At 38.7% G+C, this 20,834-nt stretch overlaps 1 protein-coding gene across 5 annotated transcripts in view; it reads right to left on the bottom strand.

The window, feature by feature from the left end:
- Window positions 1-20,834, bottom strand: part of ush (Zinc finger protein ush) — a 79,570-nt gene that overhangs the window by 44,605 nt on the left and 14,131 nt on the right. For 3 of the 5 annotated variants that reach the window (XM_044395204.2, XM_070211403.1, XM_070211404.1), the window contains exon 1: window positions 17,090-17,667. The exons of 1 other annotated variant lie outside the window; for it this stretch is intronic. In XM_044395204.2, the coding sequence (XP_044251139.1) occupies window positions 17,090-17,132 (43 nt within the window). In that variant the 5' untranslated portion in view covers window positions 17,133-17,667. Of the gene's footprint in view, window positions 1-6,826; window positions 7,169-17,089; window positions 17,668-20,834 lie in introns of those variants that run through there. One more of the 5 variants, XM_070211407.1, reaches the window with a different exon arrangement.

Raw genomic sequence — 20,834 nt, 5'->3', positions numbered from 1 at the left:
AACAGTTAATTTTTCGATTTCAACCAAACAACATGGGTTGGTGATATATTGAGTAATACTCTTTGGGATAATTTTTAGCTTATGATGTCAAGAACTTATAGATATCGATAGACATCAAAATTGAATTTTTTTTTTAGATTTTTTCCTCTTTCTAACCTATATAAATGCTAGAAACAAAGATCGCAGTTTCGTGTAGTACAGTGCCTACCAGTCTCTTTAGCCATTGGCGTATTTGTAACACTTTGGTTGAGGCTTCAACTCTGTTCTCAGATTGGAGTACTCCGCTCAATGTGGAATGTGTGGCCATTAATTGAAAATGCTTCTCTGGAATGGGATGAGGATGGGGATGGGATAGCAAAGTGCCTGAGAGACGGGCTAAAATGAAAGATGGTGTCGAATCGTGCACACACACACATTCAGCGAATGGAGAGACTATGATCCAAACCAATCACGATGGCATGCAAACGCCTCCAGGGAGGGAGAACCCCATACCCCATACCCCAACCGAAACCCAGAGCCAAGGAATCGAGAACCCAATGGAGAACTCGTGCTCCTCTGGCGGCTAACTTCGTTGATCATCTCCCCAGATGATGCGGATGGCCAGGCAGAGCTAAACGAGCCGTGAAAGTGTTATAATGGGCAATGGGAACGGGATCCCATCCAGAGCAACATTATCACACTGAAAGAAAATATTCTTAAATCTAAAAAACAAATATATTCTTCAAAATAATATCATAATTGTGAAAAATATTATATTTACTATTATAATATATGTTTAAACTTAGGCAATTTAAGTTCACTTATCCTTAGTGGGTAGTGTTTTTTCTCAGTATCTTTCAATCTTTCACATCATAAGCATCGTGTTGTGTTTGCCTTGGTTGTTAGTTCTGTTTTTCGCCTCTTCGGGCTATATTGATATCATAATCATAATCGTTAATTGACCACGCCCATATAAAAAATACATATGCAAGGAGGAGATAAAATACTCAAAGAACTGGGAACGAAGAAAAGGGACCAAGTTGAAAAGTTGAATTTGTGGTTAATTTTCTAGGGGGATAATCCAGCTAAATAAATCACAACCAATTTTAATGCAAATCTAACACCAATCTGACCCCTCACCCCGGAGAGAGCTTCGTGCTTCAACGAAAGGCTGCCAAATGTATCTACAAATTGTGTGGATCAACTGCAACTGCAGCTCATGACCCCTGTGAACCAGCACGCTCGCTCTGCGCTTTTTGTGGCAATAACGTGGCCAGCACCGAAACTATTTGGCTAAGCGAAGCCCAGCAACACAAACACCGAAGGTTCGAGGAAATAAAGAGAAGGAAAGGCTGCAATGCCAGACAAAATTAACACCTTTTTTCCAGCTGCTGACTGCACGAGCTGATTTTGCATTTGAGATGGACACCCAAAAGGAGGCGGAGTGGGAGAAAGAAAGGAAGGGACGAGGACGAGGACCAGGACCGGGACAGACCAGACCAGAGCGATTCCCACTCGAAAGAGAGGAGCCTAATTGGCATGCTAAACAAGCTGCGTTCAACACGATCTACACAAACCTATCAGCAGCAGCGTCCAGCCCCGAAACGAACCCAAAAGTTGGAAGAGAACAGTGGTTTGTATTGGGAAAAAATACGAAAAATAAATCTATAAATAAATAAATATCGCTAAAATTTTGGGAATCAACGTATCGATATTTTCGATATTTTGTCAATATCGATTCGATAATATCGATGTTTTATAAGGAAAAGGAAATTAAATATCAAGAAATAGCAAACTATCGATATTCGTTTAAACTCTGGTTAGAACGAATTATACTTCATTTGGTAAAGTTGAAGCGTACAACTAATATCCCTTTTAAGAGGTCACAAAGCCCCCAAGACCAATGAAATATATTAACTAAATATCAGTTTTGAAGAATTAAACACAATTTTTGACAAAGTTGTTATCAAATCAACGGTATCCTTTAATAAAGGAGGGCATTTTTTTTATGAAATAATAAAATAAAAACCGAAGCTCGAAAATAATTGAACGAATTTATTGGTACAACAGACTTGGTAAAATTGACAACTTCAAAAATCCCTAAAAGAAGATTTATTTGTTTTTAAATTAAGATGCTAAGTAAAATATCATTTGCCCCACTGTGAATTGTCATTGCATTGGCTTGTTTGTTTAAATGGCATCGGGAATGGTCCGAGTGCGACATTAGTTTCACACGAACGCCCACACTCGGCTGAGATCAAGATTTGGGGGACGGCGATAGGGTGGCGGAGGGGGAGGGGCGTCTCAGAGGGAGGCAATCAAAAGTGGACGATGGCCATCGCTCTCCGACCCCATGGACACCAAAAAAAAATAAGAAGAAAAAGACACAGAGTGACGGAGCCAAGGAAACTGCCCAAAGAGTTTATCAACTTTTCGAGATTTGCTCAATCCTTTTGTGGCCAACAACAATTGAAACGAGCAGACGAGCTTATCCACACAACCCACACGGGAGTGCAAAAAAGGTGGCTCTGGCCATCAAAAAATAATAATAATATTCGATAATCGAAAAGGGGGAAAACATTGTAAAGGAAATTCGAAGAATTTTGAGTGTGCGATAAGAATGGATTATGTTTTTCAGCAAAGTTTGCAGCGGCTTAGGGGATTTAATTTTATTTTTTTAAAGAACGTGACAAGTGAAATGTAATCAATATGAAACTTTACATTCTCAAGCCTTTTATACCCATGTGGCTGAGTCCCAGCTTTTATGACTCAGATCTGGCCAGTGGAGAAAACAAAACGCACCCAAGGATGGGACATGATATCACCTATGGCCATGCGGGGCCCATCAAGCGTCAGGCGTCTGGCGGCCACATTTGGGATAACAGTTCTCGAGATACGCGCTCTCCGCTCCAAAAACCTTTTTCAGCCGCACATTACGACCAGGTTGCCAGAGTCCAGTAAGGTACAAGGCATAAGTATAAGGCCTGGAACGTGGAGTGTGGAGTTTGGAGTGCTGTTATCGCTGCACTCAGTCAGTCAGTCGGGGCTAATCTACACGGAGTTATCGTCCATGGAGCCAGGGTTCTCGCTCTCTCCGAGTTTTTCAGGCGACGCCAAGTGAATCATGCTGGGTCTCCGATTGGATAAGCCCGATGTCGCTGCACTTATAAAATAATTATAAGAAGGTATGGGTTCCACCACCTGTGTCCCCCCAAAAAACTAGACCCACCGAGCTAAAGGCCAAGAATGCGGGCCGGGCTTTGTACTCGCTGGCTGGTTTTTGTTTTTGTGTGTGTGGTCGATTCCAGTTGGGGAATAATCGGACAAAATGCCTTTTGACTTTGACGTGCCAAACAAAAGTCGCGGCCTTATCGCTGACCTCGATCTCTACGCAGTGAGGGGAAGAAAGGGATGGGGAGAAAGGGAGCTACACGGTGAGAAAAGGGGGAAGGTGGCAAAATAGTAACAGTTAATTGAAAAGGACTTTAATGATACAATGTACTAAAAAGAATATCTTGTTATTTCTCCATTTTTAAAAGGGAATCTTCCCTTAAAAACATCTATATTGTCATATCGATTTATCGAAAATATCGATAATAAGAACCTCTATTTTAAGTGTTAAAGCTTCAAAGAATTTTTAAAAAATTCGTATAATTTTTCCCTCTGCAAGGGAATGGCAAACTTGACAATCGAAATCCGAAAACGAAAGCAAACGAGCCAAGTCAAATAATGACAGGCAATGAAAATCAAATGTAAAGCAAAGAAAGAAGCAAAAAGCCGAGCCAAAACCGAAACCGAAACTGAAATCAAATCAAAACCAAATCAAATTCCAGGGCAATGTTCCACGTAAATCATAAATTGGTCTATCTCGCGAAAAGATCTACAAACGGATGCTCCAAAGCGGAGCAAACATAATTAAGAAAACCGAAACTGAAACCGAAATCGAAACTCAAACGAAGAGATAGAGTGGGGCAGTTTGGAAGGGGGAGGGGGTAGGGGGTAGGGGGATGAAATGGAGGACAGACGAGATGGATGGCCCAAATGGCAGCTCCATTGGTATCTGACGGGTATTTGGATCCGGAGACAGAGCAAATATTACGGCAGTAGCTGGCTTGTCTAGATTCAGCTCTGATATACCCGATAAGGCGGGAGAGAATTTTGGAGCCTTGGATAAACCAGGGATACTCTGTTCCAGGAATATCCATCAAAAAGGTTTTAAATTTTCTAGGAATTAAGGGGCTAGAAATTTCATATCATTCAATTTAAATAATTAAAAATTTATTTGTTAGAGATTCTTAGTAGAGCTTGAAAATTATCGATATTTTCGATATCAATATGATAATATCAATATTTTGAAGAACATTTTAATTATAAGCACTTTTAAAATTATCTTATTGTAATTTAATAATATTTGTAGGATTATATTATAATTAATTTTTATTTTATTATTGTGTTATTTTATTTTATTAAAATTCTAATTTTATTTTTAATGAAATTCAATCGCTAATATCCCCTCTAAATGCAGGGTAGTTACCAGCAATTAGTGGAGACTGGGGAGAATTCAGTGTCGGCGACAAAATGTCTTTATTCATTTTCTGGCTATTGCTTAATTTCTTTTCAAATCGTATTCATATTTCGCCCGTTCAAAGTTGAGGATGGCGGGGCGATAAAAGAGGGCGGAGTGGGATGGGTTTCGGCCTTATCAGTTGCTCAATAAATGACGCACAATGACAGCAGACTCCGGAGAATCCGGGATGAGGTGGCTGCCAAGAAGAAAGAGAATGATGCGCAAGATTTACCAGAGGGACTAAGGAAGGGACTAGGAACGATTTCGCTATCAACATTCTCATAAATCGATGGCCAGTGGACAATCCTTTGAAGAAGAAGGAGGGGAGGAACCTTATCTAAATGCCATTTAAGAGAGGAAGAAGAAAAGTAGGGGGATTCCGAGCTGAAAGAGAGACACCTTTTAAGAAACACAGACTCAGGTGGATAAGCAGCCACGCATTTTGTGGCCCCATAATTAAAATGTTTTAAATGCTAAAAGGACCGACGGGCAGAACGAAAACGCAGACAGAACACGTTGTTAACATTCATTTAACCCCCGGGCGCCGAGCGTCTTAACCCCCCCATGGCCATGCAACATACACGGCGGCAATTACGCTAAACTGAACAAACAGCAAAGCTGTAAACAAACACGCATCCATCAGCGCCAAGCCCTCGGACCAGTTGCAAGTTGCAGGTTGTTGGTTGTTTGGTTGTTGGTTGTTCGTTGTTGCTTGCAACAGGTATTTTATTCCCGCCACAAATTGGAAAACCCGTTTCTCAAGGCAGGACCGCTCAGATCCCGAGATCCGAGATCCCAAGTGAGACCTGTGTGCGGCTCCTAATGGCGCCTGTTGCCATGTAAATTATGCTTCCTCAACACTTCTGCCCAGAGACTCCAGGTTCCCTAATCCCCGCTCATTTACGATGGGGTACGGTGAATAACTCGCGAGGCTCAACTATTATAATAGCAGAATAAATAAAATTAGTAATGCTAACCAAAAAAGTAATGGAACTCAAATGATTATAATAGAGGGATAATGAGTTTAAGTTCTTAAGGGTGTTTAAATTTTACATTTCTTATCTTTATCAGTTTACTCCCTATATGGATTTTAGCTATTTAAAACTCATAATAGCTGATTTAGTTTAAGTACAAAACAAATTCAAGTATGACGGTTCTTAAAAACTCAGATTAGGATTTTTCAAAATATGTTTTTAAATGTTTTTATACCCTTGCAGAGGGTATTATGATTTCAGTCAGAAGTTTGCAACGCAGTGAAGGAGACGTTTCCGACCCCATAAAGTATATATATTCTTGATCAGCATCACAAGACGAGTCGATCTAGCCATGTCCGTCTGTCCGTCTGTCCTTCTGTCCGTCTGTCCGTCTGTCCGTCTGTCCGTCCGTCTGTCCGTCCGTCTGTCCGTCTGTCTGTTTCTACGCAAACTAGTCTCTCAGTTTTTGAGCTATCGGAATGAAACTTACCCAAAAGTCTTCTTTCTATTGCATGTAGTATATATGTCGGAACCGACCGGATCGGACTATTATATCTTATAGCTCCCATTGGAACGATCGGAAAAAAAAACTTTAAAAAATTCTATACTCTTGGGAATATTATTTTTTATATATTTCTGAATTTCGGTTTTTTTGTTTTTTAAATCAGATCACAATATCATATAGCTGCCATAGGAACGGTCGAAAAATTAAATGGAAATTAATGGGAAAAAAATTATATCTTTGTTGTTTTATTACATTCCCTTCTTCTCTGGGATATGACTATTTTTAAATATTTCCGAATTTCGATTTTAATTTTAAAAAGATCGAACTACTATATCATATAGCTGCCACAGAAACGATCGAAAAATTAATATAAAATAATAGGAAATTTAACATTTTTGCGATTTGTAAATTAATAGGAATAATCTGCAAGGGTATATAAGCTTCGGCTTGCCGAAGCTAGCTTCCTTTCTTGTTTTTTATCATTTCTTAATCAGTACTCAGCTTATATGGAAGTTAGCTCTATAATAATAATAGATGACTTTTCTAAAAGAATGTTGATAGAGATTTTCTAAAAAAAATGTGTTTTTAAAAGTTACTTATCATTATTACTAATTTAAGTTGTTTGTTGTAGAGGAATGACTAAAAATAGATTTTTTAAATTTTTTATCAAATTCATCCAAGCGATAATAATGCAAAATGAGTGAGCACATCTGATTCAGAATAATAAAACCCTTTAAAAAGAGTATATCGAAGTCAACACTGTTTAACTACAAATGCTATTCACTCATTTTTCCCGCTCACCAGCCTCAATTTTCGATTCCCAATTGGCTCCACATTGGCGACGCACTCGATAGCTCTTGGAGATATTTTCCTGTCCACGTGTGTCCCCCTATCGCGGTATCATAATGGAAGACGAGACTGTGAGGCTGGCATTTAGATAAGACTGGCGGCGGCGGCAAATGTCTCCTGTCTTCTGTCTCCTGGTTGCCATATCCCATCTGCAGTCTGCGGTCCTCTGTCTTTCCTGCATCTGCATCTACATCCCAAGTTGTGGGCCATTCAAGTGATTAGGCTTAAAGTGCTCTGCAAGTCGGGGTTCGGAATCCAGAATTAAGAATACAGAGTACAGAATCCAGATCGGTCGGCGACTAAAGCTGTTATGGATCCATCGCATTCTTTGGCCAAAAGCCAGGCGCCAAAATCACTTGATTGAGCGTGAAATCCTCATCGGTGATATTGAAGCGAAACAAACCCCAGCTAATGAGATTTTTCGGGCTGATGACGCGATTTGCTTGCCTCAGTCTCAAATGAATTTTTCGGCAGAGTTCGGAGATAAGAATCGAATGAAGTATACGCTCCTCCCTCCACTCCCTGTAACATGAGTGATTCGTTTATAATCTTTGAATTCGATTTACTGTTTGATGTTGAAGAACACGGAAAAAAAATCGTAAATCTTTTTATGCATTACAAATCATCTTAAGATGATAAGGAATCCAAACATATATATTTTTATTCCGAAAATTAAAGATTTTAAAACTATTTTTAAACTATTTTATTTATATTTTTAAAGTATAAAACTGTAACATTTTTCCCGAGTTCTGTTGGGGCTAGAAAAATTCTTATATGCATTATAAATCATCTTTGAATGATAAGGAAGTACAATGCCATAGAAAAGTGATGGTAACATATATTTTTAATCCAAAAGTTACAGATTTTTAAACTATTTTAAAGATATTTTTGAAGTACATAACACAGTATCGTTTTTCTGTTACTGTATCATTTTTCCCCCAGTTCTGTTGGGGTTAGATTCATTGGTACTGGAAGTTGGGTTGGGCTCGAAGACAAGCCAAAGATAAACGAACAAAATGGCCACCGGGCGACATGAAGGAGCTCCAAATGCTCGGTTGGCTATCTTGGCGTGGGATCGGCGCAAAGCTAATGGCATAAATAGATTTCATATTGCCCTCCATTTGCGCCCCTGTGCACACCATTCCCCTCCCCTCTAGCCTTCAGTCTTAATTACACATAGACAGAGTGCGTTTGACTCGTTTCGATCAGCAAATAAAATCTAGAAATATATTTTTATGGATTTTTAATCGATTGCCGCACGTTGCCTTGTTGTTGGTTTTTGCCGGCCTTTTGGGCCAGCGATTCCATCGATGGCATCTCGCTGCCATTTAGTTCGCTTTTTGATTGTCGTGGGTAAACAGAAGATACCCAGGGGAGTGCGTTTAGATGGGGTACTTTGGGAACAGGTGGGGAGATACAGCGAAACTGAATTTAGAAATTACAGTAATAATAAAAATACACTTTTTAAAACATTATTAAATGTAACCAAAATTGAAACATAGAAAACTAACTTGTTGGTATCTTTAAATATGTGATTAATGTAACTTAATATTTATAGAGCTCTTTATAGGTCTTTTTAATTCACTTTTTCGAATTAGTTTAGTATTAACAATTGCAAACTGAGAGACCAGAAATAATCCGAAAATGAAATTAAAATATTTTTTAAGCTCTCAGCTCCCCTTTTTCTAAGTGTACCGTGTGATGTAAAAGACGCAATGTTGTCGTTTATCGCGTAATTAGTTTGCTTTCGAAGTTCGAACTCCCTTTTTATCCCCCATCCACGCTTCGAATTGAGACATCCTAATTTCGGTTTATGCGTAGGTGTCCCCTCTATGCGATTCCGATTCCAATTCCGATTCCGTTTCCCCAATACCCCGACCCAAATACCCATCTTACTTGGTGCTTATCTCTAATGACAAATGTTTGCTTAAAAATCTTTTAATTGCACTTGTTTCGAATTTCGTTGTGGCTTTTTCTGCGTCCGTGTTGTTTGCCTCCTGATAAGCCAAATTAATCGCAGCACTTAAATTTTCATTTTGAAATTTTTCAGCCATGTGAACGTGGTGTTTGTCGTCTGGCTCTAATTTTCTGTGTCTGTGTGTTTGTGTGGCATACGATTTTCGATACGATTTCGGTTCGATTTCGATGCCAACTGAAGTAGATGTCACTCTATATCTCTCTTCTTGCTCCACGGACATGTAAACTTAATCAATTTATCACCAGGTGGAACGGAGGGGCAAGTCGGGGTGCCTAGATAGGCTGAGCTGTACACTTTGTAATTAATAATTGATTGATGAGCTCAAAATAAGCAAAACTTAAACTCTAGTCGAACGACAATCGAACGAGTTCCAAGAATTAAATCAATGCCTGAAGTCTCTTGAGATCAAGGCGAATTTTACAGATAACAAGGAAAAGTAAATCTCCTTTAAATTTAAAGAGATCTTGGACTTTTCTAGTCGCATAATACCTTTATATGAATTAATGGATTTATAAAATTAAAAATTAATATTACCTGCTCTTTGGAGGAGTGACTAGGGTGTTGGATACTTTATTACTTCAATCTTAATATTTCCCAAATTTGATTTTTCTTTTAGATTTTAATGTCAACCTATTTTAAAGGATTCTTAAACCTCCCGTTTTTAAGAACCTAGTTTTATTTAAATATTTATTTTTTATACCTACTCTTTGGAGTTTACAGACTATCTTATAGATTTTTTTGGCAACCGGCTTTGTCTAGCAATCTGCACTCAATCTCGCTGGCTGGCTTAATAATTTTCAAGGTCTGCACTTTGACTGGCAACGGCCACCAGCAGATAATCGCCGCGAAAGAGCGTCCATACTATACGGAAATATATATACACCCCTCATATATACTCGTATATGTGGCGATGATTTGCGGTCTAATGCCCCGGGGCAGGCGAAACCCGGGTTTAATCAGAGATTGCAGATGGAAGCGACAACAGCGAGGCAGCCAAGGAACGAATGCACACGAGCTGGAGGAGATTGGAGGACTGGGGAAGTGGAGAAGATGAAGGAGGAGCACAGTGCAGAGGAGGATCGATGGATGGATGGATGGATGGACAGACGTGGTTGGGTCAGTTCGGTTGGTCAATTAAACGAATGCTGCGCTGATCGCTGGGAATAGATAATAGGACCTCGGCATGAACTTTATTTCGAGATAAGGCCGCAGCTCCCAAGATTGATAAAGAAAGGCCAAAGAGAAGCGAATTTGAGCCGAGAGCCGAGAGCCCAGAACTCAGAATCGAAACTAATTAAGTGGGTGGAAGAGCAGGAGGAGTAGTTCGAGTTCGAGTCCAAGGAGGAGTGCACACACATTTGATGATGATGGTAATCTCCACACGACGTTTCCCCTTTCGAAATTGAAAATCAAATCGAAAGGAAATCTCAAGTTGAAATCAAAGGGGCCCAGCCACTAGACGGAATTCGTCTTGCGGAGCGATAACGATAACGATTATCGCTGACAACGCACAAGAACATCACATCATTAGGGGCACTCGAAATTGGAAACCAGCCAGATGAACGCAAAAAGATAAGGTGTCGAAATTTGAACTGAGATTTGTCGCCTTGATATCTCCGAATGTCTCTCTATCTCTCCCCCTTCCTGTTTCGCCATCTCTCTCTCTCTATTTCTAATTCTATTTAAGGGGTATATTGATTTGGTTCTAGAATCTAGATTAATGTATCCGATACAGTAAATCGATTAAAAAAGCGATTAAACATGCAGAAACATCTTAGAAAACACAGTTTTATAGTCTTTGCCTGACGTTTTAGATTGAAAATTAAAATATAAACTTTTTTATGGAAAAGTACAGTTGTGCTTTTTATATTTTATCGATTGTAATCGATTATTTGATCAATTTACTTTTTACGCGTTATTTTTAATGCAATTAAATTGATAAAAATAGAGTGATATTTCCAATAGGGTAACAAAAGGTCGGTAAACCTATGACTTCCCCTTTTTTTTCCGCTTATGTAGTACGGTTGGTCTATCGTTCCATCAATGGACACTAGAGCGATCAGTCGGCCGGTTAGTGGGGCGCTGATAAGTAGTACTTTGAAACTGCCCATCGCCTGGTGGAATGCCCACTGAATATATAGAAATCAGTTCTAATTTTCGGCTAGCGATAGCCATCGCCTATCGGCGAGATTGGAAGGTTTCGAGGAGGCGCTGACAGAGATTTATGGCATTCAAAATGTTTCGCTATCAACGCCCCCGGCGACAGTGAATTCATTGATTTCCCCCCTAAGAAATCCGGTCACCAGGTTCATCCGATGCGATCCCCGAATTCGGAATCGGATCGAATCGAAAACGAAACTGATATCAGATGCAAACAACGACTGGCGAATGGAAATTAATTAACCCGCCAGATATCGCGCCATGGCCCAAAGGAAATCCGCAACTCAACGGTGTAGATCGATCATTCAGATACTGACCATATATTATACAATGTTATGTACACTTTTTAAGCCCTATATATATACGAATATATATTGTCATAGCTGGGGATCTCTCTATACCGAGTATATCTGTATCCGACAACCACATCACATTGACATTTTTATCTTTAGCTGAAAATCTCTTCAAATTGTTATAAACGAAAAACACACGACAACAATTGTTGTTGTTGGGCGAGTTCATTCTCTCATTTTTGAAGCAAAGCGCGACAATCTTGCCATCAGATCAGCTGATAAAAAACAACCGACCAGAGACCCCGGAGCATTGTACAAATCATACAACAACCATCGGAGCAACAACATCGTAAAGTCCACACCAACAACATCCACAATCGACAGCTGTTTTAAGCGATTTTTAGCTTTATTTTTTGTGGTTTTGCTGGCTGGTTTGTTTGTTTTTTACGAAGGGAATGTGTTGGGAAAATGACTACAAACCATTATCGCTGAATGGGCATCAAGTTTCAGACTTATTTCGATTGCATTCGACGATTAAAACGAAAATAAAACCCACGAATGGATACAGACGGGGGATAAAGTGGGAAAAATGGGTCGAAGTGTGGTTTCACTATCGCAGGTGATTAGTCAATTGTGGGAAATACTAATCAGATCTCGAAATAACTTTTTCAACAGTCATGATATATCAGTGTTTAAATATAAATCTCTCAAGGGGATCACTTGAAAATGGAAAAGTTCGATGAATCTAAAAGCTATATTCACAATTTTTATTGATTTTTAATGGGTTTCTCCTTAAACTTATGGAATTTTTAAAAACAAGTAATATAATGTAAAACGTCATATGAGCTATTTACACAATTATTAATGATACTGTATTTTGACGTCACGTCTGACTCAATTTGATAGCTAATTTCCGCTGACGATGAACGATTTTGGTGCGGAAAAAGGAAATGGATCATGTTTCGTTTTAATGAAATGATTCAAAACGACTATCAGTTTCTGTGACATATTTGTTTGTAAGAGACAACAAATATTATATCCTGCCTAAAAGATCTGATTTAAACAAATATAAATAGTTTTGGATTAAATAAAATATAATATATATTTAATTTATTATCTGTAGTATGATCTCAAGGTTTTTGTGATTAAGATCCCTTAGCTCATTCTTAAAACAAGTGTTAACCCATTGATTAATCACTTTTTTCGAATTTCCCTTCTCTTGTGATAAGAATGAAAACAAAAACAGCGCAATAAATATTTACATACATATATCGACAATCTGAATTTCGCTGGCTGACTAAGTCGATCGTCAAGTTACTCCCCTTGCTAATCCCCCACCCCTATATCACACCCCCCTATATCAGACATCACACCAACCACATTCATTCGCCTCACTTGATATGCAAATGTGCTGGCCAAAAACAACGATAATAAAATGCAACAAAGTGAAAAAAACAACATTTTGTAATTTGTAATGCTTGTTAATGTTTTTGCTTTTGCTTTTGTATTTGTTATTGGTACATTGCTGGTGCTTTTTATCTGGTGATATTTCCTGGTCCGATTTCCAGCAAATCAACAAAACAGAGACAAAGCGAGAGGGAGAAGCTTATCGCAATTATTAAAATACAATGTCAAAATGGCCAAAGCTCGAGATTATCTTTTCCAATTGAAATGGACAGCAGAGCCACAGAGGCGGGGAGCCAAAGGGGGTTTGCAACCTGAGCCCTGGCTTTTTATCGCGGCTGCAACTGCAGCTCTTCGAATGCAAACTGCAATTGCAATACGCAGTTAGCTAGCTTCTCCTATCGCTCCGAACTCAGCTCTCTGCTCCATAGACCCCCTCTATAAAGACCCCTCTTCTCGCTGAAAAGCGAAGCGAACCGCTTGACACGTACCCGCGCCGATTTCAGATATGAGAAAGAGGGCTCAGAGTAGTAAACTCGGGGCAGAAAAGAGCCAGCATGAGAAAGATACACTGAAATAAATTTACAGATAAATTCTACAACCTACAAAAGTTAGTTGAAAGAGTAGAAAAACTTCAAATTATAATAAGGTAAGTTGAAAGATTTAATATATTTTAAAAACTGTTGTAATTTACATTAAGGCAACAAAATGATTATAATTTTTTCCAGTGCATTAGAGCTGGGCCCGCTTCAAATCGAGTCAAACTCAAACTTGACTTGACTTTTGGCTAAATTGTCACCCGCATGGGGATGACTATGCCGATGGGCCGTTTACTTTGTTTTTGCTGCTGCCACCGTAGAACAACCGACAACGAAACGGAACAACAAAACAACAGACAACCAACAGCTGGCCATTAACATAAAATTAGTGATAAGCGTAATTAAAATTTATAAAAAACAAAAACGAAAGACAACCCACAAAAGTGCTTATCTATGTGCGACTGCACTCCCTCAGGTCTCGAAACTCTTAAAAGGTATGAGATAGGAATCGAGAGCAGGTGGGACTTGGTTCTAGATATAATACCCTACAAAGCACGAAAGAATATTATGAAGGGATTATGTAAAGGTCTCTATATTTCTATTGTAGTAAAATAACCATATTTCCTAATTTCGATTTCAGATTTTTATATCAAACTGTGATAGATCCTTGATCCTTCGTCAAAAATTCGACCTTTTCTTTATTGTTCTACTTTTTCAAGGGAAGTTTATATCATTATAAGAAAGGGGTCTTCAGGGATTCCAAAGCTAACTTACCTAATTTCAAAAATGTAGAAAACCCATTTGAAGGGTATTTGGAAAACGAGCCCGAGGGCGTTGTCATCACGATTCCTACGCTTCGAGTTCGAGACTATAGTACAGACTATCCGATACAAATGCCAGTTATTGAAGCTTATGTAAAGGCAACAATAACAACGCCTGGAGAACCTCCGACAAAAGCTACGCAAGTTGATGTTATTCTTGTTGTTGTTGTGGCTGCCTCTGCTGCTGCAATTGTGATAAAACTTTATCGAGTTGCGCTTTCAGTTTTTTCAGTTCTCGCCTTCGAAAATCCAACTCCCAACGCCCACAAATGCTATAGAAAATAGAAAATAGAAAACAACGGGACAGAAGTGAAGCAAGTGTGCAAGAGATAAATATGCAAAGCACAAATGCTAGTGAGATGGGTGGGGGGGTTTTGGATAGTTACCCAGGGGTAACCCACTGATAGTGCAGGTGAAACAACAACAACAACAACTATAACAGACATCAGCAACAACAACAACGGACAACAGCTGCACAGATAAGAATACCCTAAATTATCGTAACGCAAATGGTAAAGTTTTTCGTTATCCATTCTTCTCGGTACCCTATAAATAGTTTAAAGTCCGGAGCTTAAAAGGTCTTGGTAACTATTCGAGTATAAATAGACATTTAAATTGATTTTAAAGAACTTAAAGTTCTGAGCTTAATAGGTCTTTGCAACTATTCAGGTATAAATAGATTTTTAAATAGATTTCAAGGAATTATGGAATGTTCATTAAGGATTATAGTCTTTGGGACTTCATAAATAGTTTAAAGTTGTAAACTCAATAGGTACTGGTAACCATTCGAGTATAAATAGATTTTTAAAAAGATTCCAATAAATTTCCTTTCGTTATCTAGTAATTGGAACCCTAAAAATAGTTTAAAGTGGTAAACTTGGCAACTTTAAATAGATTCAAAAAAGAAAAGGAATTTCGTTATCCATCTTTGGGCACTACATAAATAGTTTTACTATAAGTAAGTGCAATATAATCTCAATGAGTCAGGGTAGCTTTGTAATTGGAAATATATTTTGAATTAGTTCTTACGGAATTTTAAGCATTACCGATTGCAATCTTCGGAAGTTCAAGAATAACTAACTACTTATATTTATTAAAATTCATAACAATATTTTATTATCGCATTCTTTATAGAGTGTATCAAGAATAACTAACTACTTATATTTATTAATATTCATAACAATATTTTATTATCGCATTCTTTATAGAGTGTATCAAACGCTCCGTTGGCCCCGGCTCAAGATATAGATTCTTGGTCGCTTACTGTGGAGGTTCCACTTTCATGACTCGGCCTGATATCACTCGTTGGGTATTTGTTGGATTGTGGGACTGGATGGAAATGGGGGTTCTGTTGGGTGTTGTTGGGTGGGGCAGAGTCAACCAGTCGAGAAACGTGCTTGGAGCAGAAGCAGCGACAGCGATAAGGAGTCCAAAATGGCAAAATGGATAAGCGGAAAACCGGTGACTTCAGGGAGGGTCGGAAACTGGGGTGGAAGGTGAGTTCAGGTGTTCGGGGTGCTCGGGGTGTCCAGTGTCGCAGGTCCGGCACGTTTTATCGATTTCGATTCCGAAATGCATTCATTGGGTGTCAAATGGTTCGGGGCCATAAATATATCAAATGGCAAACAACGAAATGTAATTAGTTAATACTCTCCACACTCTTCGAAACACTCGTTCTTCTCCACTCCGCTCCACTCGCCTCCCCGACAATATTTATAAGGTGTGTCAGCTGCACGTACAACAGGTATCGACAATATCGATAACGAGACGGCAAAGAAATTTCATTCAAATGAGCAACAAAATATTTTTGTATTACCATATTCCTATTTTTTACATCCCCTAAAGTAGAGAAAATAAATCTATTATATGCAATCAAAAAATCTTTAAAATCCCAACCACATGATATAATGATCTTCAGTTCCCTGTCGATAAATATCTTTTCCGAGAAGTTGTTTATTATCAGAATCTATATAAATCATTTTAATATCGGTTTTCTTATAGTCGCAAAAACTTGACTTTATCGTTCTCACTTGTTTTGTTATTTATTATACCCGTTACTCGTAGAGTAAAAGGGTATATTAGATTCGTGCAAAAGTATGTAACAGGTAGAAGGAAGCGTTTCCGACCCTATAAACTATATATATTCTTGAACGGGATCACTAGCCGAGTCGATCTAGCCATGTCCGTCTGTCCGTCTGTCTGTCCGTCTGTCTGTCTGTCTGTCTGTCTGTCTGTCTGTCTGTCTGTCTGTCTGTCTGTATGAACGCTGAGATCTCGGAAACTATAAAAGCTAGAAGATTGACATTTTGCATGCAGATTCTAGGAGTTCCTACGCAGCGCAAGTTTGTTTCAAAAGGGTGCCACGCCCCCTCTAACGCCCACAATCGCTTATATACGATTTTAAAAATTTCAATATTTTGGAAAAGTAAAAATGCAGTTTTATTGTGTTTATCAATACCTATCGAAATGTAGAAGAAATTTTTTAAATCGGACCATTCGTTAAAAAGTTACGGCGGATCAAAGTTTTTCTCCATCTCTTTCGCACTCCCTTTAGCTGAGTAACGGGTATCTGATAGTCGGGGCACCCGACTATAGCGTTCTCTCTTGTTTTTTTGTTGTTTTTGGCTGCTTTGTCTTGGCATAGTTTATCAGTTTCTTGGTTTTCTGTGTTTGCTGTGTGTTCGCTCACATGTTTTGCTGTCCAAAAAACGAGAGCTGCTGACCAAGCGAGCGAATTTGAATGGGTCAGCTGGCGGGCAGGTGGGAAACGCTACTGTTCTTTATAGAAGAATTTATCGAAATACAATCCCGCTTTGTGATATCTGATAACTTAAAGGGTGATCAAAATCTTAGGATTATATATACAATTCTCTGAAAGTTCTTCTTTTTAAATTTCTTTAATTTTATCTCACGATTAAAACTAATTTGGGAAAATATATATTGTCGCATTTAAGATCAAAATAAGCCTATAAAAATGTACATGATCGTTTTCAAGATCCGAAACCTTTAGAAATACTCACCTTTATTCAACGGCTTGGGGTTGGACTGTTTGCGTCGTGACATTTCGAGTCCAGCTGCGGGACTGGAGATATATCTTCAGCTACGTCGGCATCAAGTCCGCGGAAGATCCAGATCCGTTTCGATTTTCGCGTACATTTACCGGCGGATGCGATCGCACTCACACACAGGCACTACTCACTCTCTCACACACACGGCGAGTATCAATTATGGGCAATCGATGCGATTACTTGGATTATTTGTATTATTTGTATTATTGGCGGCGATTAACAAGCCTTAATGAATTTTTAACGATCGGCGCGGCGGAAAACGCGCGCGATTTCGAAGTGTGGAATTCCGATTGGAATGCAGCAGCGGGCCAGTAATCTCCAATTCGATCTACGAGTCCCATCAATATCTGATCAGAGTTTTGCTCTTGATATTGCAATTAGTTTCTGGGAGATTTCGAAGCAAGTTAATAAGGATCCATCTTTTTAGAACCAATTGCAAAATTATACAAATTACGAATTTGCGTCCGTTTCGAGAGCTTGTCGTCGCAGCTGTGCGAGCGAGTCTTTTTGACAACGCGACGAGTCGAGAGCTGAAAGCAAAGTGGGGCCAGTGGGGCTAAAACGAATTGATTGGGTCTGTTTTGGTGAGTGGTTCGACTGAGAGCTGCGAGAAATAAGAGAGTTTCAGTCGCTCTTTCATGAATCGGGGGTGGTTCGTACCGCAGAGTGAGAATTCTCTTCAAAGACCTGTTACTCATCACGTAACGGACTTGGATGGAATCGAATACGAATCCCCGATTGCAACTGTTTCAGGAGACAGCGATCTTTTACGATCGAAAGTTTTGGGTTTTGCTTTAGAAAAACTGAAGCAAATCCGCAAAATCTACAAAATCCACGCATTTTCTAAGACCAACCATTGACCAATAGAATTCCAATTACCAATAAAAATAATAAAAAACCCTCTTGCCGGTGACCTAAAATCAAATAGTTGGAATAAACAAAAATAAAGTTGGAATAACACTAGGCGTATGCGCAATTTTTGGACTACGTTCTCAAAACGTAAGTGTCAGTTATACGTAAGTGTAAGTAATACGTAACACGTAACTCAGAGAGGAAGAAGTCGACAGAGCAGCAAAGAGCGAGAGCACGAGAGATTGCCAAAGAGAGCCGAAGCTCCAAGACCTAAAACGAAAGCTCCAATTAGGGAAAAGAGCGAAATAGAGAGAACCTTTCTCTCTTATTGGAGCGCGCGCAATGCTCTTTCTCGCTCTTTCCATTTTGTTTTGTACTCGGTTTTTCATCGCTCCGCTTGCTTTGAAGTCTGCTTCGTAGTCTGATAAGAATCAAAACAAAAACGCCGAAACATTTTTACGCACGTTTCTTATTGGAAATTCAACTAACGCTTTTCACGGTTTTTTTTACTTTAGAAGCGATTTCTTCGGGATTTACGATACTATGATAGTACAACTTTACATTTATCACACTTTTTCTCTTATTTACAAGCTAATTTCTTTATTTTTTATTAATTTCTGGTTTTCTTTTGCACTTTTTGGCTCCAACTGATGGGAAAAGGCGTTAGGAAATCGTATTTTTATATTACGCATTTTTGAGAAAATCTCTTAAAGAAGTTATATTTTAAACCGCCAGGTTGCGCTTTAGTTGCAGTTAGTACAGAATACTTTTAGGCTTTCCGAATAGAGGGCGACACTTAAGGGCGCTTAAATTAAAAGGAAGTACAAATATCTTTTTTAACCACAATTTATGTTTGTTTCTTGCATCAAAAATAAATAAATAATTACCGCGACGTCCGCAGAATTCTATTTCCGGTGTGAGAAACATTTCACCATTTTCAGCATTTTATTTAGCTGCACTTCCGCTTCTTTTTTATGGGTAATTTTTTACTTCACCTTTCTTTTTGTCTTGTAATTTGCACCTATTGCCTGGTTTTAATGGGATATTCCTCCTGCTTTGCATTGGACACTCATAGATTTAAAAAATTCCGACAGCGGCGGAAATGAAAAGCTTCCTGCGGGACAAACTCAATGTTGAAATGGGGTGATGGGTTATGGGTGGGGATGGGTTTCTAAGGGCAGCATGCAAATGGGGATGCATGGCAATAAATATCAGAAACCAGTTAGCGGGCCATAATCCACGCTAACATATGGCCGAGTCGATTAGCCACGCGACCTCCACGGGGCTTCCTCCCCCCTTCCCCTTCCCGCCTCCTTGGGTCATTTGCGGTCTCCTTTCATTCCTTTTCTCACCCATTTTTTTAAGCACCTTCTTTCTTTAATCGCTAATGAAGTATACGCATCGTTGACCTTCGCAACGTTCATTAAACTTTGTCGCTGTCTTTTTAGGCAATCCCCAATCGCTTTTTTGTCTGTTCTCAATGCAATTCGGCAATCGCCCAACAAACCTATAAATAAAGGGGAAAAAATCAAAACAGGTAACAATGCAGCATCGAGAAATTATCGAGGTTGTCTAGATTTACTTAACGAAAAACCGTTTTAAAATAAAATATAATATCTTGTGTGCCTAAATTTTTTATTATTTTAATAAATTAAATACTAATTAAACGTCTTGAAAGAAACTTTAATATATAATTGATCCTATAAAATTATATCATATTACATATGAAGAAACAGCAAGCATTTCGTTACACGTGCCATGTTATAATAGATACATCTAACATTAAAAAAATCATTTAAAAAATACAGAATGACGACAATTGGTTGGGAAACACTTTCTAAATATGGCGCTACCAAAACTAATAGCCTTCACTTAAGCTGAAAACGAAGATCTTGTTAGAGAGGCGCCGGAAAAAACGCCAAATAGCCATAACTAATATTCCGGGGGATCCCAGTCGATTTAGCTTGAAGTCATATGCCATAATGAGTGTGCTGCTTCTTTGTTAGTAACATCGATATACCCAATAGGTCGTAGAGTGCTTTACCGAATTTTTGCTTTTCATTTTTGCAAACACAACAACCTTAAAAAACGCAATATACACATACAATCCGTAACCGAGTCGGCCTCCTCTGTAATCATAGTGCATTACACTCGACTGGAGGCCTGATGGTGATATTGGGATATTGGGATGTTCTGATATTCAGATATTCAGATACTGGGAGGCGAGGTGAGCAACTTCCAGGTCAAGCAACTTCTGGCGGCAAGGCCATGCCCGTGACTGAAATGGAAATGGAAATGACAGCCGCGAAAAAATAAAACAAAACAAAACAAGACGAAAATTAACCGAATATCTGCCGAAATTTTATTTGGCGGGGGAAGCGAATATCATTGACCCAAGGTGCAGTTACCTTGCGTGTTCGTTTCGAGTTTTCGATTTTTCGAGTGCAATGATCCGGTCGGAAACGACGCGTTTCCAACCCTGGGAGATGCGACCTTACCCTGAACGGAAGAATTTATAGACTATATGCCTATATGGGAAATGGGGGTCAATACACTGAGCCAGTAAATAGAGTTACTATGCTAAAAATTTTAATAATTAAGATACTATTTATATAAGGACAGACTTTTTCTTAGTAATAATTTAATGGAACATTTTCTTAGAAATATAGATTTTAAAAGATTTTCCTAAATTAAAATGGAAATTTAAGTGATTAAATTATAGTTAAGGTATCAACTAATTTTACGCCACCTCTCTATAAGCATTTACAATCTAATCAAAGGTTTCTTGTAATAATCAAAATAGGAAATGTATTTAAACAATCGTTAAAATAGCTCAAAGGCCAAG

The sequence above is a fragment of the Drosophila takahashii genome, chromosome 2L, assembly GCF_030179915.1.
Source record: "Drosophila takahashii strain IR98-3 E-12201 chromosome 2L, DtakHiC1v2, whole genome shotgun sequence".
NCBI classification, from domain to species: domain Eukaryota; kingdom Metazoa; phylum Arthropoda; class Insecta; order Diptera; family Drosophilidae; genus Drosophila; species Drosophila takahashii.
This window is presented reverse-complemented; position numbering and strand designations above follow the sequence as displayed.